The sequence below is a fragment of the Perognathus longimembris genome, chromosome 1 (genome assembly GCF_023159225.1).
Source record: "Perognathus longimembris pacificus isolate PPM17 chromosome 1, ASM2315922v1, whole genome shotgun sequence".
In the NCBI taxonomy this organism is placed as follows: domain Eukaryota; kingdom Metazoa; phylum Chordata; class Mammalia; order Rodentia; family Heteromyidae; genus Perognathus; species Perognathus longimembris.
Genome location: NC_063161.1, coordinates 75994581 through 76011695, shown reverse-complemented (window position 1 = coordinate 76011695; position 17115 = coordinate 75994581). Strand labels below are relative to the sequence as shown.

At 45.6% G+C, this 17115-nt stretch overlaps 1 protein-coding gene across 1 annotated transcript; it reads right to left on the bottom strand.

The window, feature by feature from the left end:
- Nucleotides 1–2563: 2563 nt before the first annotated feature.
- LOC125351196 (histone H3.3A-like) lies at nt 2564–3067 on the bottom strand. The gene has a single exon (XM_048345907.1). The coding sequence runs from the start codon at nt 2945–2947 to the stop codon at nt 2564–2566; it is 384 nt and encodes a 127-aa protein (XP_048201864.1). The 5' UTR covers nt 2948–3067.
- Between the last annotated feature and the right edge of the window lie 14048 nt (nt 3068–17115).

The following is a 17115-nucleotide window of genomic DNA, read 5'->3' as shown; positions in this document are numbered from 1 at the left end:
TGATCAAGGCCTCCAGTGGGCCCTTAACCACTCCAATCCAGTCCCAGCTCCTGACTAGTTATTCTTAACTAGTTCACCATGCTCTCCCCTACCCAGTTGCTAGGTGTTAATCAGTCAGGAGTACTTAGGGATATGATTCGCTAACTCCAGGAGGAGACAAAGACCAGGCAAGTTATCCAATTTTTTTATTTTCCATTTCAACAGATGGTTGCCCTCCCTTCTGCTGTTTGTCAGTCCTCTAGTAACTTTTTTTTTTTTTTTTTTTGCCAGTCCTGGGCCTTGAACTCAGGGCCTGAGCACAGTCCTTGGCTTCTTTTTGCTCAAGGCTAGCACTCTGCCACTTGAGCCACAGCGCCACCTCTGGCCTTTTTCTATATATGTGGTGCTGGGGAATCGAACCCAGGGCTTCATGTGTACGAGGCAAGCGCTCTAGCCACTAGGCCATATTCCCAGCTCCTAGCAACTTTCATTTTTTAAATTTCTTATTATTTGGCCTCTGCCTTGTAAGATTTCTTTCATCCAAAGATGCATAGTTTCATTCACCACCAAGGTGGTGCCTTCTCCAGGACCAGATGACATCTCTGCCTTCTACCCCCAAAATGGACGCTTCTGACCAGTAGGAAGCAGCTAGAGATTGTCTCACCAACCCTCTACCCTCTGCCTTTCACTTTTAAACCTGTACATAAAAAAGACAGGAATCTAAGGTCTTAGAGTCAGCTTGCTAGTTAAGTCCCCACCCTGTGACCCTACCTGTTTATAAAAATCTGTTAAGTTCCTATTTCTCCAATATTATAATTTTCCTGCCCTAGTTGCAACAGTCTCGTTACACTCCTTAGAATGTAACTTTCCCCCAATTCTCTCCCCTTCCTTCTCAGAACTCTCTCCCAGAATTCCTATGGTTCATGTAATGTGACCCGTGACGGCCCCTTAAATTTTTTGTTTAAATTTTACCCACACCTGTCCACTGCTGCTGCCTCCATTCCTGTGTGGAGCAGCCTGGCAGGTCTGTCCCCCAATAAAGTCTTGAGCCTGTGTTGGTTGCTGGTCTCTCATTTCTTACAATTCTTGTGTTAGTTTTTCAAATAGGGGGTTACATTTATGCTTGCTCTGGCCTGGACAGGCTTCCCTGAGCAGCTGGGATGACAGGCATGTACCAGCACACCCACCTTTTTTTTTTTTTAAGTTGGATAAACAAGTTTATTTGTAAAATTTACTCATCATACATAATTGACCTAAAAACTTCAATAGAAGGATGAATTTGGAAGGCCATCTCTAGAAAAAGGGTTTTCCTAGGACAGTAACCAGAAGTAACCTAACCAAACACCATCTTGAATTGCATGGGGCTAATTAGCTGCATCTGCAATGCTCCTCCCCCATCCAAGTTTACACTAAACTCCACAAGGAAAAGAACAAACCTTGGTATTTCCTCAAAGGAGAAAAAGAACCTCAAGCCTAGTTATGAAATCAACCACAACACAATGAAAAGCGGCACTAACTAGCTTAGATTAGTAACAGATGATGCTGGTGTGAAAAACTTGTATTCTAGAGCCCTTTATAAATAAAATCCCCGTTAGTGTTTGCATTATCAGCTAAAAGGTTAGTTCACATGTGGTAGAATGAGGACTTATGCAGGGTATTAATATGCATACAGCATTATACTATGAAAACAAGTGCAGTCTAGTTAGAACACCAACTGGACTCTAAATTATACACACCTTAATGACAAGACTCCCCACCACTTGTGGATGTAAAACATTTAATTTAAAAATGTTGACACTACAATATATAAAATAGCTATTATAAATACACATAGTATATTCTATAGCTGCCAGGTTTACTTTTTTTTTCTTAAAGAAACTGTAAGTTACACTGTGGTTAAGACTTGTATCTTCACCCTTGAAAAAGCCCACATTCTATCACAGTGATGTATGGTCAATTGTTAAACACTTGGATCAAGTCATAACCAGTTGTATTGCAAAAGGACCCTGTACACATTTATCAACTCTAGTACCTTAATAGCTATCCAACAAGTCATTAACATACAGAAACATGCATCATGAGAAGCAAGAAGTATCACCCATCCCTTCTGCATATTAGCAACTTGTCACTCCTGAGCCCAGTGCGCACCACTGAGATCTGTGAACAGTCACTTTCCCATTCATCCTGAGTGAAAGATGGAATGACTTAAGTACAAATGCAACATATTATAAACAATTTCTTACAAAAAAGTCACAAATTAAACCAAAGTATTTTACAGAATTTATTACAAAACGCCATAAAAAAACTGCCTTCACTTAAGCTCTCTCTCCCCGTATCGGGCGAGCCAACTGGATGTCTTTGGGCATGATAGTGACTCTCTTGTTTCTTTCTTTTTTTCTTTTTTCTTTTTTTTGCCAGTCCTGGGCCTTGGACTCAGGGCCTGGGCACTGTCCCTGTCTTCTTTTTGCTCAAGGCTAGCACTCTGCCACTTGAGCCACAGCGCCACTTCTGGCCATTTTCTGTATATGTGGTGCTGGGGAATCGAACCCAGAGCCTCATGTATATGAGGCAGGCACTCTTGCCACTAGGCCATATCCCCAGCCCCGATGATGGTGACTCTCTTGGCGTGGATGGCACACAGATTGGTATCTTCAAACAAACCCACCAGGTATGCTTCACTAGCCTCCTGAAGCGCACCGATGGCAGCACTCTGAAACCTCAGGCCTGTCTTAAAATCCTGAGCGATCTCTCTCACCAACCTCTGGAAAGGCAGCTTCCAGATGAGCAGCTCAGTGGATTTCTGATAAGGACCAATCTCTGGAAGAGCCACAGTGCGGGGCCTGTAGCGATGGGGCTTCTTCACCCCGCCGGTAGAGGGCGCGCTTTTCCGGGCAGCCTTGGTGGCCAGCTGCTTGCGCGGGGCCTTCCCACCGGTGGATTTACGAGCAGTCTGCTTGGTTCGAGCCATTTTCTCTCACCCAAAGCCGAAGTCTCAGGCCGCTCCTCGGACCACCGCGCCACCGCTGTTCCTCAGTGAAGAGGTGCAGTTGGCGAGCTCAGGGACCATAGTATCCCAACGAACGACCAAACCGCTCTGCGCTCCACCCAGCTTTTTTTATTCATTAATGTGAAGTCTCATTAACTTTGTGCCCAGGTTGGTCTCAAACTGTGATCCTCCTGATTTCTGCTTCCTACTGTAATATGGAGGTCAGATCTGCCCAGCACCATCATTGGCTGTTGAGGGGTGTCAGATTAACTCCATCTCAGATTAAAGAGCAGAAGCCAACTCCATCTTCACTATCTCCCCTGCCCTAACCAGGGAAGTTCCCCTTCCGCTGTGATAAGATTGGGTAAACTGCTTGACCACCTGAGTAGGGGAACGTCCAAGGTTACACCTGTGCCCTCCCATGAGTAGGCGTATCTGCCTGCATCATGTGAGCCCCACCAAATCCGTTGGCCAAGTCTAAAATGATAGGTTGGTTCAAACAGTTACTATGAGACAGACTAATTCCATTGGCCACCTGTGAGTGACCTGGCATGCTCTCTAAGTGTTGTAACTTCATTGGCCACCTGTGTGTGGCAGGTTTGACCATGTGGTATTTGCCTTTATAACTCGACCCCGAGTGTGGCCCGGGCCGCGGGGTTCCGCCCTGGCAGGCCAGTCTACTTTTTATGGTCTTGGTTCCAGCTCCCGAGTCTGGGCCATGACCCTGGCTGGCCAGTATACTTTTTACTTCCCCAATAAATCCATCTTTTTGTCTGAGACTGTCTCTGAGTGGTGGACTCTTGGAGGGGTGGGGGATTTCCCTCCCCCACCCCATTACATTGTGGTCCCCTCCCTTGGGGGGACCCCATGATACCTACGTAGTTGGGATTTCAAGGATGGACTACTTTTACCCAGCTCTGAGTTTCTTCGTCAGTGATTTCATGATAGATGTTACTCTGGAGGAAATTCTCAGCTGTAACTTCTTCAAATATTGTTTCTATTCCTGTCTTCTTTGGGTATTTTCCAATTAGTTCACAGATATTCTTTTTTTTTCCTGTTTTTGTTTTGTCTCCACTTCTCCTTATTGCTTTCTAGTTTCAGAGATTTCTATTATAAACCAAGAAGTCATAAATGAAGTTAAAATAAGACAGTTTTAAATATTCCTCTCTCCTCTGTGTTTGTGTGTGTATGTGTATGTATATGTGTTCTGGGGCTTGACCTCAGGGCCTGGGTGCTGTCCTTGAGCTCTTTCACTCAAGGCTAGTCCTCTACCATGTTGAGTCACAGATCCACATCCAGTTTTCTGGTGTTTAATGGGAAATAAAAGTATCATGGACTTTTATGCAGAGATCCTCATATTTCAGCCTCCTGAGTAGCTAGGATTACAGGCATGAACCACTAGCACCTGGCCCTACCACTATGTTTGGTTGTTGTATTACTCACCTCTGAGCCTCCATCAGTTCATCAATGGCAGCATGGATTTTCCTGCCTAGTAGGTTGTGACTTTTATCCCCTGTGCTTTAGGGGTGAATGGTCCCCTGATCTCCCTCCTCTGACAGGTCTATGGAAAGTCATTTGTTTTTCAACTCTTGTTCACATTAGCTGGCAACTTCCCAGATCCTTATTTACTGGACTGGAACCTAGAAATCCTATCTCTCTAGCTTGGGACTTTTTCTGTTTTGTGGGAGTTGCTTCTTGGGTTGAGGATGGAACCTGGCACCTTCATGAACTCTAAGATTGAGCTGCATCCCCAGTCCTCTATCTGTCTGATTTTATATACTTGATCTCTTATACATGTATAGACAGTAGATTGCATCCTCACATTCCTTCTGTTTTCTTGTTCCTTTTTTGGTAGTACTGGGATTTGAACACAGAATTTTATGCTTCTTAGGTAGGTGCTCTATGAGCCATGCCTTATTCCTTTTTTGCTTTATTTATTTTTCTTAAGGTAGGGTCTTGTGCCTTTGCCAAGTGATCCTCCTACCTATGCACCCCCCATAGCTGGGATCTTAGACCGTTCCACCATTATGAAAATGGAGGACAACAGGAAAGGAATAGACCAGACTTGATTCTCAATGGGCTGACTGTTTATTGCCAGCAAGGGGCACAGACCTTCCTGCAGTATGGAGTTTGTGTGAAGGATTGGATTTGGGACTGGGTTTATATGGGTCTTAGCTAGGAAGCCTTAGAAAATAATGAATAGGGGCTGGGAAGATGGCCTAGTGGCAAGAGCACTTGCCTCATATACATGAAGCCCTGGGTTCGATTCCCCAGCACCACATATATAGAAAATGGCCAGAAATGGCACTGTGGCTCAAGTGGAAGAGTGCTAGCCTTGAGCAAAAAGAAGCCAGGGACAGTGCTCAGGCCCTGAGTCCAAGGCCCAGGAATGGCAAAAAGAAAAAAGGAGGAGGAGGAGGAGGAGGAGGAGGAGGAGGAGGAGGAGGAGGAGGAGGAGGAGGAGGAGAGAAGAAAATAAATAGGCGATGGTCTCTTGTGGGCTAAGGACAGTGTATTTGGCCAGGTCCAGAGTGGAATACTCCACCTGGAGTGAGATGATAGGGTCTCCCGGGAGCCAAGGGCAGTGGTGTCCTTGGCCAGGCCCAGAGTGGAATGCTCTGCCTGGGGTGATGGGGCTTTCAGCTAAGCCAAGTGTCCTGCCTGCCAACAAGCACGTGAGTGTGCACCTTGTGTTGTGCTTGACCTGGGTAAATAGGTGGAGTCAGTCCTCATATTCCATCTTTAGATACATAAAAGATTGGGCTCAGAGGGGAGAGGTAAATCCTTCAATGAGAACAAAACAGATTCTCATCATTTTAAACCCTGAAGGAATATAAAAGACTGAGGGACATTGTGGGCTTTTCTGACTACTTCCTACTGACATGGGGGCATCGAGGAGTCACTGGGGCTGGTGTCTTTAGGGTCCAGGTCTGTGCCAGGCAGGACAGGGCAGTGTAAGTGAAGCCTCCAGTCGCCTGCAGTAATAGAATGGCCTTGACTTCCTTCCAGGTAGTATCCTGAGTGAGGGCTGTTATCTTGTTAAAGAGAAACTTTTGAAAAAGGTGAGATCCAGCCAAAGGCTGACAAGGTGGAAGGACCAGTTGATATGAATGACAATGGAAAATATACCCTGGGCACAAGCCAGAAAAGTTCTCTTTGGAGCATAACCCCATTTGTAGCCCATTACAGGGAAGGAGGAATTTCCATGTAACTGGACTGGGGGCAGGAAGGGAGTATTTAGGGTTTCTTGTGATTGGGTAGAGGAGAGCATAGTAGACTTGTAAAGAATAAGCAGTTGGAATCTGGGGCTGTGTTGGAGTGTTTAGGGATTAGTAAGAGGCCTTGATCATTTCCTATAATGGACTATGGATATCTGTCTGCACTATAGAGTGTGGATGGGAGACCCAGTAAGGTACCAATGCAAACAATCCTGAGTCCAAGACTCACTAGAAATAGAAATAGCAGGTAACAAAGGCAAGACTGTAAGTTCCTGTCTAGTTAGAAAGTAATCAGGTATGAAAATTAGATTGGCATGCTTAACTATTTTCTTTTGATCTTCCAGCCCTGGTTAATTTTGAAACGGTGAGTGCAAAGTGACTCCATTTAGGATGTGACACCATTATTTCTAACTCCAGGACTGGCTTTGCTCCCCTGAGTCTAGGATGGCTTGTCCCAGTTGGCATCTCTTTTGTCAGTCACAGAATTTGGACTCAAGGTGGGGGTACTCTCCTGAGCACTTCTGCTCAAGGCTAGTATTGTACCACTTTGAGCCACAGCAGCACTTCCAGAATTCTGCTAGTTATTTAGAGATGAGAGTCTCACGGGGATTTTTCTGCCTGGGCTGGCTTTGAAGCATGATCCCTAGAATCGCCCCTTACTTCCAATTGAAGCAACAAGGAGATCAAATAGAAATATAGTTATTCTGAATTGCATGTGACACTTTAGGGTACTAATTGAGGTTAAGACATTGTAGGTGTCACTAAGCCTTTGTGATTACAAGGAAGAATACAGAAGTTGGTGTCCTTCTATCTCTATATCCAAGGAAGATTACCTATTAAACAGGGAAAATGGCATCTGAGTTAAAAAGTGTTTATTTGAAAGACCCTGATATAAACAAACACTTAAGTGAACTTTGGTTTACACAAACAATTACTTATAAAGAATGAGATGCTGGGTCTGGGAATATGGCCTAGTGGCAAGAGTGTTTGTCTGGTATACATGAAGCCTTGGGTTCGATTCCTCAGCACCACACATATAAAAAATGGACAGAAGTGATGCTGTGGCTCAAGTGGCTGAGTGCTAGCCTTGAGCAAAAAGCAGCCAGGGACAGTGCTTAGGCCCTGAGTTCAAGGCCCAGGACTGAAAGAAAATGCGGATTTTACATCAGTGTATTAATTTTTACCTTATTGAAACCACAGCCAACTTAATTACATAATAACATTTATACCATCTGCTACATACTCAAATCTTCTGGGGTTTATCTTCCTCCATTTTTGGAACAAACATTAAAGACAATACTTACTTTCCAAATCCTTTCTTATCCAGAGGAAACCATTTTTTGTTTCCTGAATTCCTTTCTCAAGGCGTTCTTTACTAACTTTCCTCTTTCTTTACATTTCTCCTTACTGCTTTTGCCCATCACAGTTGGATAGGTGCAAATCTGAGTCTCATTCCTTTTATACTTCCATTGATGAAAATTTCTCCTTTTAACAAGCAGCACACTTGATAATTAACTCCATTAACACAAGAGTTACAAATAATTGCAGGAAATATCAGTACCAAAAGTAGAAAAGATTACTTTTTACACCATGATGACAGTTTTTATGTATTACAATTAGACTACTTTGAACATTTTCTCACACATACACACTGTGCACAAAGTTTTAAGGTGCCCTTATTTTTTTTTTTTTTGAAGAAAATTGGCCGTAAGTTTAGAACCATTTGGTTAATGCTAGAAAAACAGTCAATACCAAACAAAATTAACCAGAACAGAAACCCTTTAAGACAATTTTGGTAAGGCTTGGTGGGAAAGAGGAGGTCAAATGAGAATCCACTGAAAGCTTCAGGCCAGAACCCCATGCAGACACTAAGTTATGTAAAGCAAAGGACTTTATTGTCGGCAGAGGCTGACAGGCTAGCTCTCATGAGGGAGAGAGGGAGGGAGGGAGGGAGAGAGAGAGAAAGAGAGAGAGAGAAAGAGAGAGAGAGAAAGAGAGAGAGAGAGAGGAGAGAGAAGCAGCCTGTCTTGTCTTTTTTAACAAGGTATTTATTAAGTTAGGGGGCTAGAAGAGGGAACGTTTCATGGAGGGTGGGGAATACTCTATGTTCTGGTTCATGTCATGGGATAAGTGAGACTCAAGCATTCCATTGTGGTGGGTCTAAGATTTATGATTGTAGCTGCAGGCTAGAGATAATATGCAGCTCCTAGAAGTGAAGTGGGAGGGATGGCCAGGACTGAAAACTCTTGTGGTTAGGCCTGGCCAGGCTTTTTGTTGTTGTTGTTTTGGTATAAATAGAGGAAAGTGGTATCTCATTATGGGATTTTTGGGTGGGAAAAGGAGAGAGAAAGAGAAGCTGGCCCCAGTGTGTTTGCTGACCAGCCACTGTCAGTGATGGAGTTCAAACAAGGGTGTTAGTTTGTTGCTATGACTACATTTATAAGACAAAGAAAGTTGCTTTACCTTTGGAAGCTTGCACCTACCCCCACCCTGTGTCAGCCACTCAGGTATGGCAGGCAGGCACAGAGGGAGGACAGACAGTTTACTAACTGCAGAGGGGAAGAATGTAGCTATTAGAGCAAAAGTGGAAAACAGCTTAGAAAGAAGGGGGCAGAGAGAGACAGATTGAGCTGCTGCAAGACAGCTAGAGGAGATGGCTGGGAGGCTATGACAGAGAAGATCTTGGTGAGCAGGGCAGGACGAGCGTTTTCTGGAGCCAAGATAGAGAAGGGCTTAGTAGGCAGAATAGGATGAGCAGGGGGATGGACCTCTTTAGAGTGGAGGTAGAGTAGGGCTTGGGTGAAGGAGACCTCAGACTCCTTGCTGTTTTGTTGAGAAATTGTTTGAATCAGTAAGAATAAAGCTGAGGGTTCTGAATTCAGGCTAATGTGGCCATTGTTTAGTGAGGCCAGATTTCAGCAGACAGACAAACCAGTTTTCTTTGACTGTAAATCAGTCAGCCCGAGAGCCTTAAGATTAGACCAGAGGCAAGCCAATAGGATGTCTCTGGGAGACAATTTGGAAAAATTGGTAGGACTATGAGACCTGCCCCACAGCTTCAGGCATCCCCAAGGCTTTGGAAGGCAAACAAATGGATCTCAATAATTGAGAGAGGGTGTCCCTAAATGTCCTAATTAAAGGGTGTTGGGTGGGGGGGGGGGGTCAGCAAAGAGGAGATTCCTGAAGTCTCTGGAGACCCTACAGACAGGGAGGGAGGGACTCCTGGAGTCCCTAGGTTTCTGTCAGGGTGCCTCTGCCATGGACTGTGGTTGGTTACCTTGTTCTGAAGGCTTTTGGATGGCGGATGGAGTCAGGTACCAAATGGTGAAAAAATCTCCTGCCTAGAGATCAAGAGTCTGGGGGCAGGGTAGGGGAGAGAGGATGAGGGGAGAGATAAAACCTTCTCTGGCTTTATACAGGTGGCCAATACTACTTCAAGCCATGAGGATGGCCTCCATGAGCATGCACCACTTATGTAGATGTGAGGCCACAGGGTCATTTCAGGCAGCTCGTTAGCTGGAAGTAAGTTCAGAGGGCTCTGCTCCCGGTGGAGAAGGGCCTTGTAAAGAGAGGGAGGGTAGCAGAAAGGCACCATGGAGGTGTATGGCCCCTTAGCAGAGGGGACCCAGTTACTCCTGGTGTTTTTCCTCTCCTGGGTCTTCAGCACCATATGTTAGGAAAATGGAGGAGAATGGAAAAGGAATAGACTGTGTTAGGTTTTTTAAAGTAGGTAGCCGGTAAAGGAGAACACCACGCGGTATTCAGGCAGGAGAGAAAGTTTATTACCGAACTGCTGGCCTGTGGCCAAGATGATCCATGGCCGGAGAGAAGGGAGAGAGAGGAGAGAGAGAGAGATGGGAGAGAAGAGGGCGACCCCCACCCAGCCCTGCTTTATCTAGGGCAGGGGCAAGGGGTGTGGCCAGGTGGATTAGGATGTGACCTCAGGGAAAGGGAAGGTAACTGCCTCCAGGTCTGCTGCTTACCCAAGTAACTGGGTGGAGACTTAATGAGGTGGGGGCATCTACATGGAGCCTTCCAGGGACGGACCTTAGAGACTGGACTTGATTCTCAATAGGCTAGGACTGTCTATTGCTAGCAAGGGACACAGACCTTCCCATGGGTATGGAGATTGTGCGAGGGACTGGATTTGGGGCTGGGTTTATATGGGTCTTAACAAGGAAGCCTTAGAATATAATAAATAGGCTATGGTCTCTTGGGGACCAAAGGCAATGTCCTTGGCCAGGCCCAGAGCGGAATGTTCTACTTGGGGTGAGGGGAGAGGGTCTCATGGGAGCCAAGGGTGGTGTCCTTGGCCAGGCCCAGAGTGGAATGCTCTGCCTGGGCTGAGGAGGTTTTCAGCTATGTCAAGGTCAGAGTGACCTGCTTGTGGACAAGCATGGAAGTATGCACTTCATGTTGTGCTTGACCTGGGGGAATAAGGCAGGAGTCAATCCTTCATCCACCATGCCTAACTTTATTGATTGAGATGAGTTCTTTCTCACTATTTGCTTGGGCTGGTCTCAGGCATAATCCTCCCAATCTCTACCTTCTCCCTTCCCCCCAAAAATCCCCACTTCAGGTAGTGAATTAGATCAGGATGCATCCAGAAGGTAGAATGAGCCAAGTGCTGGTGGCTCATGGCTGTAATTCTAACTACTTGGGAGGCTAAGTTCAAGGTTCAACGCCAGCCCAGGCAAGAAAGTCTGTGAAACTCTTATCTCTAATTAACCACCAGAAAACCAGAAGTGGAGCTGTGGCTCAATGTGGGAGTGCTAGCCTTGATCAAAAGAGATCAGGGACAGTGCCCAGGCCCTGAGTTCAAGCCCTATGTCCACCCCCCCCCAAAAGTATAGAGTATCAGGAAGAGGTGTCTCTTCACTCTCCAATCTCAAATTTATAACCCTGAGGTTACCCTCTGCTCTACAGAGCTGCTTTGAGACCAGAGATGCTGTTTGATTGTAGAGAAAATATTTGTTATTATAATCTGGAGCTGGAGCTAATAGAAAGGAACTGGATTTCTTTTGTTTTTTTTGGCCAGTCCTGGGGCTTGGACTCTGGGCCTGAGCACTGTCCCTGGCTTCTTTTTGCTCAAGGCTAGCACTCTGCCACTTGAGCCACAGCGCCACTTCTGGCCATTTTCTGTATATGTGGTGCTGGGGAATTGAACCCAGGGCCTCATGTATATGAGGCAGGCACTCTTGCCACTAGGCCACATCCCCAGCCCGGAACTGGATTTCTTGACTGTCAGCCCTCCAAAGCAGAGGTGGAAGCAATTCTTATTTAGGGGGGAACACATCAAGGGATGAATAAATGGGACATTCTTGCTGCTACTGCTCTGTGGATTTCAATATTAACATATATATGGGCTAGGAATGTGGCTTAATGGTAGAGTGCTTGCCTCACACGCATAAAGCCCTGGGTTCGATTCCTCAGTACCACATAAAAAGCCAGAAGTAGCACTGTGGCTTAAGTGGTAGAGTGCTAGCCTTGAGCAAAAGAAGCTCAGAGACAGTGTCCAGGCCCTGAGTTCAAGCCCCAGGACTGGCAAAAAATATATAAATATATATATACTTTTGTTGTTAATAAATATCCAAACCTCAGATTTAACTCAGCCTGAGCTTCAGCAAGCTGAAGTGGAACTTCCCATGCCTATCCTTATTTATACCAATAACTCCTTGTCTTTCCAAACAAAGAATTCCCACAGGCCTATGGAAGCCACATCAGCAGTAAATGACTTGCTTGGTTTGTTGTTTTAATCTAAGAAGTTGGACTAAATGGGTGTCAAGAAGACCCGGATTCTGCATTGCTATGGGGCTGAGATTACAAGAGATCTGAGGGCACAATCAGTTGCTAAGGGAATTCTATGAGCTTCCTCATCATCTTTTCCATCAAGGGCTGTCTTGTTACAGATTTTAGCTGTGGATAAAATGTTGGTGGTCTCTGAGACCAGGAGAAGAAAAAAAATCAGCTTTGTGGAAAGTTTTAGTAGAATTAGAAAAAAAAGTTTGCTGCTTGTTCTTGCATGGCTTCATAAATGATAGTCACCAAATTAGGCAGCACAGCCACTTGTGATTGCCATTTCTCTACAGTCTGGTAGCCTAATGTATAGATAACTACTAGCTCTGAGCCACCAGTGAGTAGAGACTTGGTTGGATATTCTAGAAGGTGCCAGAACCTTCCAGACTTGCAGACAAGCTGGAATGGGGAGGTCATGAAAGGTGACACAGAGGAACATTCTGAAATGATGGGTAAGTTTGTATCCTGTTTGGGTTTTACTTACACAGATGCAAATATTGGTCAAAATTCACCCAGCTGAACTTTCATATTGTGTGCATTCATGTAGAATTTGCAGAGCCTGAAGTTTGCCTAGTGTTTCATGTCACCGAGGGACAGGTTCAAAAAGAGGATAAAGAAAAAGCAAAAGCAAAAGAAAGAGTAGACAAAAAGACAGCTCAACACCAGCACAGGTTTATTAGGGGTATAAACTTGCAATGGGGAGCTTCCAGCCAAAGCTAGCGACTTAGTCCTTGCTCACAATCTCAAGTATTTGAAAGAATGCTAGCATTGTCTAGTGGAGGTGGTTTGAAAATAACTCATGGTGGGACAAAATGGTGGGAAACAGATCACAAGGGGAGGTAGGAAAGCAGCCCCAGTATCTGCTCAAGGTTGAAGCTGGGAGGAGATTTTGGACTGGTGCCTGCCACAAGTTTATCTGGTCTGGGAAAGAGGGCAAGGATGTTAGTGAATCAAGGGACTGTTCTGGGGCCCCAAGATAAGGATATCTGGCCACTTGGACCTAACAGGTGCCAGCCCTAGTCCAGGACATTTGAGTATCTCTGGAGTTTCTTGTCATTTTTGGTATGTAGCCCAGGCTAACCTTGAACTCATGAACCCCTTGTCTTAGCGTCTTTTATTTTTTTGCCAGTCTTGGGACTTGAACTTATACTGGAGTCCCCGCAAGGGAGGGGACCATAGTGTAATGGGGTCCAGGGGGAAAGGGGGAATCCTCCATCCCTCCAAGAGTCCACACTCAGAGACAGTCTCAAGTAAAAAGATGGATTTATTAGGGAAGTAAAAGGGAGACTGACTGGCCAGGGTCACAGCCCAGACTTGGGAGCTGAAACTGCGACCATACAAAGCAGACTGGCTGGCCAGGGCCCCAGCCAGACTCTGGAGCTGTGGTGCCAGGCCACACTTGGGGGCAGGTCATAAAGGCAAATACCACATGGTCAAGCCTGCTACACGCAGGTGGCCAATAAGGTTACAACACTTACAGAGCATGCCAGGTCACACGCAAACTGTTTGAATCAACCTATCATTTTAGTTAGGGTTGGCACATGGATTTGGCGGGGCTCATATGATGCAGGCAGATACATGTTACATGTACTCATGGGAGGGCACAGGTTTAACCTTGAATGTTCCACATTCCAGGTGGTCAAGCAGTTTACACAATCTTATCACAGAGAAGGGGAACTTCCCTGGATAGGGATCTTAGTGAAGCTGGAGTCAGCTTCTGCTCTTTAACTAATCTGAGATGGAGTCAATCTGACATATGACCTCCATATTACAGAACTCAGAGCCTGGGCACTGTTTCTAAACTTTTTCGTTGTTTTTTTTTTTTTTTGCCAGTCCTGGGCCTTGGACTCAGGGCCTAAGCACTGTCCCTGGCTTCTTTTCGCTCAAGGCTAGCACTCTGCCATTTGAGCCACAGCGCCACTTCTGGCCATTTTCTATATATGTGGTGCTGGGGAATCGAACCCAGGGCTTCATGTATAGGAGGCAAGTGCTCTTGCCACTAGGCCATATTCCCAGCCCCTGTTTCTAAACTTCTTCTGCTCAAGGATGACACTCTACCCTTTGAGCTATACTTCCACTCTCAGGTTTTTGGTTTTTTTTGGTGGTTAATTGGAGATGAGTCTCATGGACTACCTTGTCTGGGCTGGCTTTGAACTACGATGATCCTCAGACAGCAGCCTCCTGAGTAGCTAGGATTACAGGCATGAGCCACAGGTGTCCAGCCTCTGATTCTTACTATACTTCCTTTGTAACCTCATTCATAGTTAATGGTGGGGCTTATGGGGGAGACTGTAAGGTCTCTCCCAGGAGGCCAAGCCAGTGTCTCCCATTCCTGTTTGTCTCCAACCAGTACCTGCATTACCTAGGTAACTGGCACACCTGGAGGCAGTCCCCCCCTTTCTTTGAGGTCACATCCTGGAATGCCCCCAGTCACACCTCGCATTGGATGGTGGGAAGGTCCCAGGTTCTGAGGTCACATCCACATCTGGTATGGCCATATCTTCCCCCCTGGCCACACCTTCTCCCTACCCCTTCCGTAGATAAACTTGGGCCTAACAGCAGCCCAGCCCCGCCTGCCCCTTTCGCCACACACATCTCTACCATGCTTGGTGGGGCAGGCAGTTCTGGAAATAAACTTCTCTCTCCTACCTAAATACTGCATGGTATTCTTCTCATCGACTACCCGACTAATAAACCTAACAGAGACTGTGCTCCTTTAATAAAGCTTTGGGCTGGATAATAGACTAATGTAAATTAACATGAAAGGCCCTGGGACAAAGAAGGATATAGAGGAGCCCATTTAAGCAGGAGGCCTTCTTCAAGAAACTAAGCCTCAATTCTCTCTGTGTTCAGCACCAATGTGGGCCAGGATCTTGGTTTGAAGACAGCTGGGGCAGAAAAGTCCTTGTGAGACTCTTTATGTCTTTTTTTTTTTTTTTTTTTTGCCAGTCCTGGGCCTAGCATTCTGCCACTTGAGCCACAGCACCACTTCTGGCCCATATATATGTGGTGCTGGGGAATCAAACCCAGGGCTTCATGTATATGAGGCAAGCACTCTTGCCACTAGGCCATATTCCCAGCCCTAGACTCTTTATCTCTAATTCAATCACTCATAAGCTGGAAGTGACACTATGGCTAAAGTGTTAGAATGCCAGCCTTGAGCATAAAGTGGCTCAGGGTCTCAGGCCTTGTGAAGGATTTATTGCTTGGCTCTTCTAGGCCCATTCTTTCTATGTATCTAAAGATGGAATATGAAGGATTGATTCCTGCCCCATTCCTAAGGTCAAGCAAGACAAGCTTGATCACATGCCTGTCCTCACACAGGTTATTCCAATCTGGGCCAGGCCAAGGACCCTACCGTTGGTCCCCAAGGGACAATAGCCCTCATCCCAGGTGGAGCATTCCACTGTGGGGCAGGTCAAGGACACCGACCTGGGACCAGAACCCATTTTCTGGTTTCTATTTCCTTGTTAAGCCCTATATAAGCCCACCCCCAAAACCCAGTCAGTAGCACAACCTCCAAAACCATGGGAAGGTCTGTGCCCCTCGCTGTTCCTCAATAAACAGTCCTCTCCTGTTGAGGATCGAGTCCAGTCTACTCCTTTTCTGTTCTCCTCCATTTTCCCAACACCCTGAGTTCAGGCCCTGCAACCAAAAAAAAAACAAAACAAACAAACAAAAAACCCCCACAAAAATTAGGAATGTTTTCCAGTATGGGTGGCTCAGTCCTGTAGCCCTAGTGTCTCAGGAGGCTGAGATCTGAGGACAGCAGTTCAAAGACATTGTGGGTAGGAAAGTCTCCAATAAAAAGCTAGAAGTGGTTGTGACTCAAGTGGTACTGCTAGCCGTAACCAAAAGCAGGTCTGGGACAGTGCCCAGGCACCAGAACAGAAAAAAGTAAATAATATAATAAAAAAATTAATGTAGGCTTCTTTTGCCGCTAGGTTAAGGGCCACTCACCTCAAACTCTGTACTTGATGCTTAACTAATCCAAGCCCCACATTCCACCTATTTTTCTTAGTTGTGTTCACTTGGTGCATCATATGAATGACTTGCCCAATATTTAGCCAACCCAAGGAAACTCAGCTTGGTTACAATATTTTACCTTTAAAATAGGATTCTGTTGACTAATACCTTGAGATTTTTGTGTAAATATCTTATAAGGTTAATCTGAAAGTTTCCTGTTTTGTGCTTGTATTGTAGCTTGAACCCAGTACCTCATTCTTTTCCTTAGCTTGATTGCTCACAGCTGGTGCTCTATAACATGCATAATGCCTCCAGCTTTTTGCTTATTATTTTGGAGATGGAGTCCCTCTGACTTTGATACCTAGTCTGAATTTGAACTGTGATGGGATCTCAGTCTTCTAAATAGCTAAGATTACGAATTTGAGCCAAAGGCACCTGGTTTGGCAGGGTTATTTTGCACATAATCTTTTGTTTATTTGTTTTGTTTTTGTTGCCAGTCCTCGGGCATGGACTCAGGGCCTGAGCACTGTCCCTGGCTTCTTTTTGCTCAAGGCTAGCCCTCTACCTCTTGAGCCACAGCGCCACTTCTGGCTTTTTTCTATATATGTGGTGGTGAGGAATCGAACCCAGGGCTTCATGTATACGAGGCGAGCACTTTACCACTAGGCCATATTCCCAGCCCGCACATAATCTTTTATCACTCTTTCTTTCTTTCTTCTTTTTTTTTTTTTAACTTTTTCAGTCCTAGGACTTGAACTCGGGGCCTAGTCTCTGTCCCTTAACCTCTCTGTGCTCAATGCTGGCCAGGCCCTTGGAACTGCAGAACTGCAAGCTATATAAGCCTTTTTTTCCTCTATAAAGTTATCCAGCCTTCATTACTTTTTGTGTGTGTGTGTGTGTGTCAGTCCTGGGGCTTGAACTCAGGACCTGAGCACTGTCCCTGGCTTCGTTTTGCTCAAGGCTAGCACTCTGCCACTTGAGCCACAGAGACACTTCTGGCCTTTTCTATATATGTGGTGCTGAGGAATCGAACCCAGGGCTTCATGTATATGAGACAAGCACTTTACCACTAGGCCATATTTCCAGCCCCTAAATAAAAGTATGTTCAAAGCTGGCTCCAATGGCTCACACCTGACATCCTAGCTATTTAGGAGGCTGAGATCTGAGGAT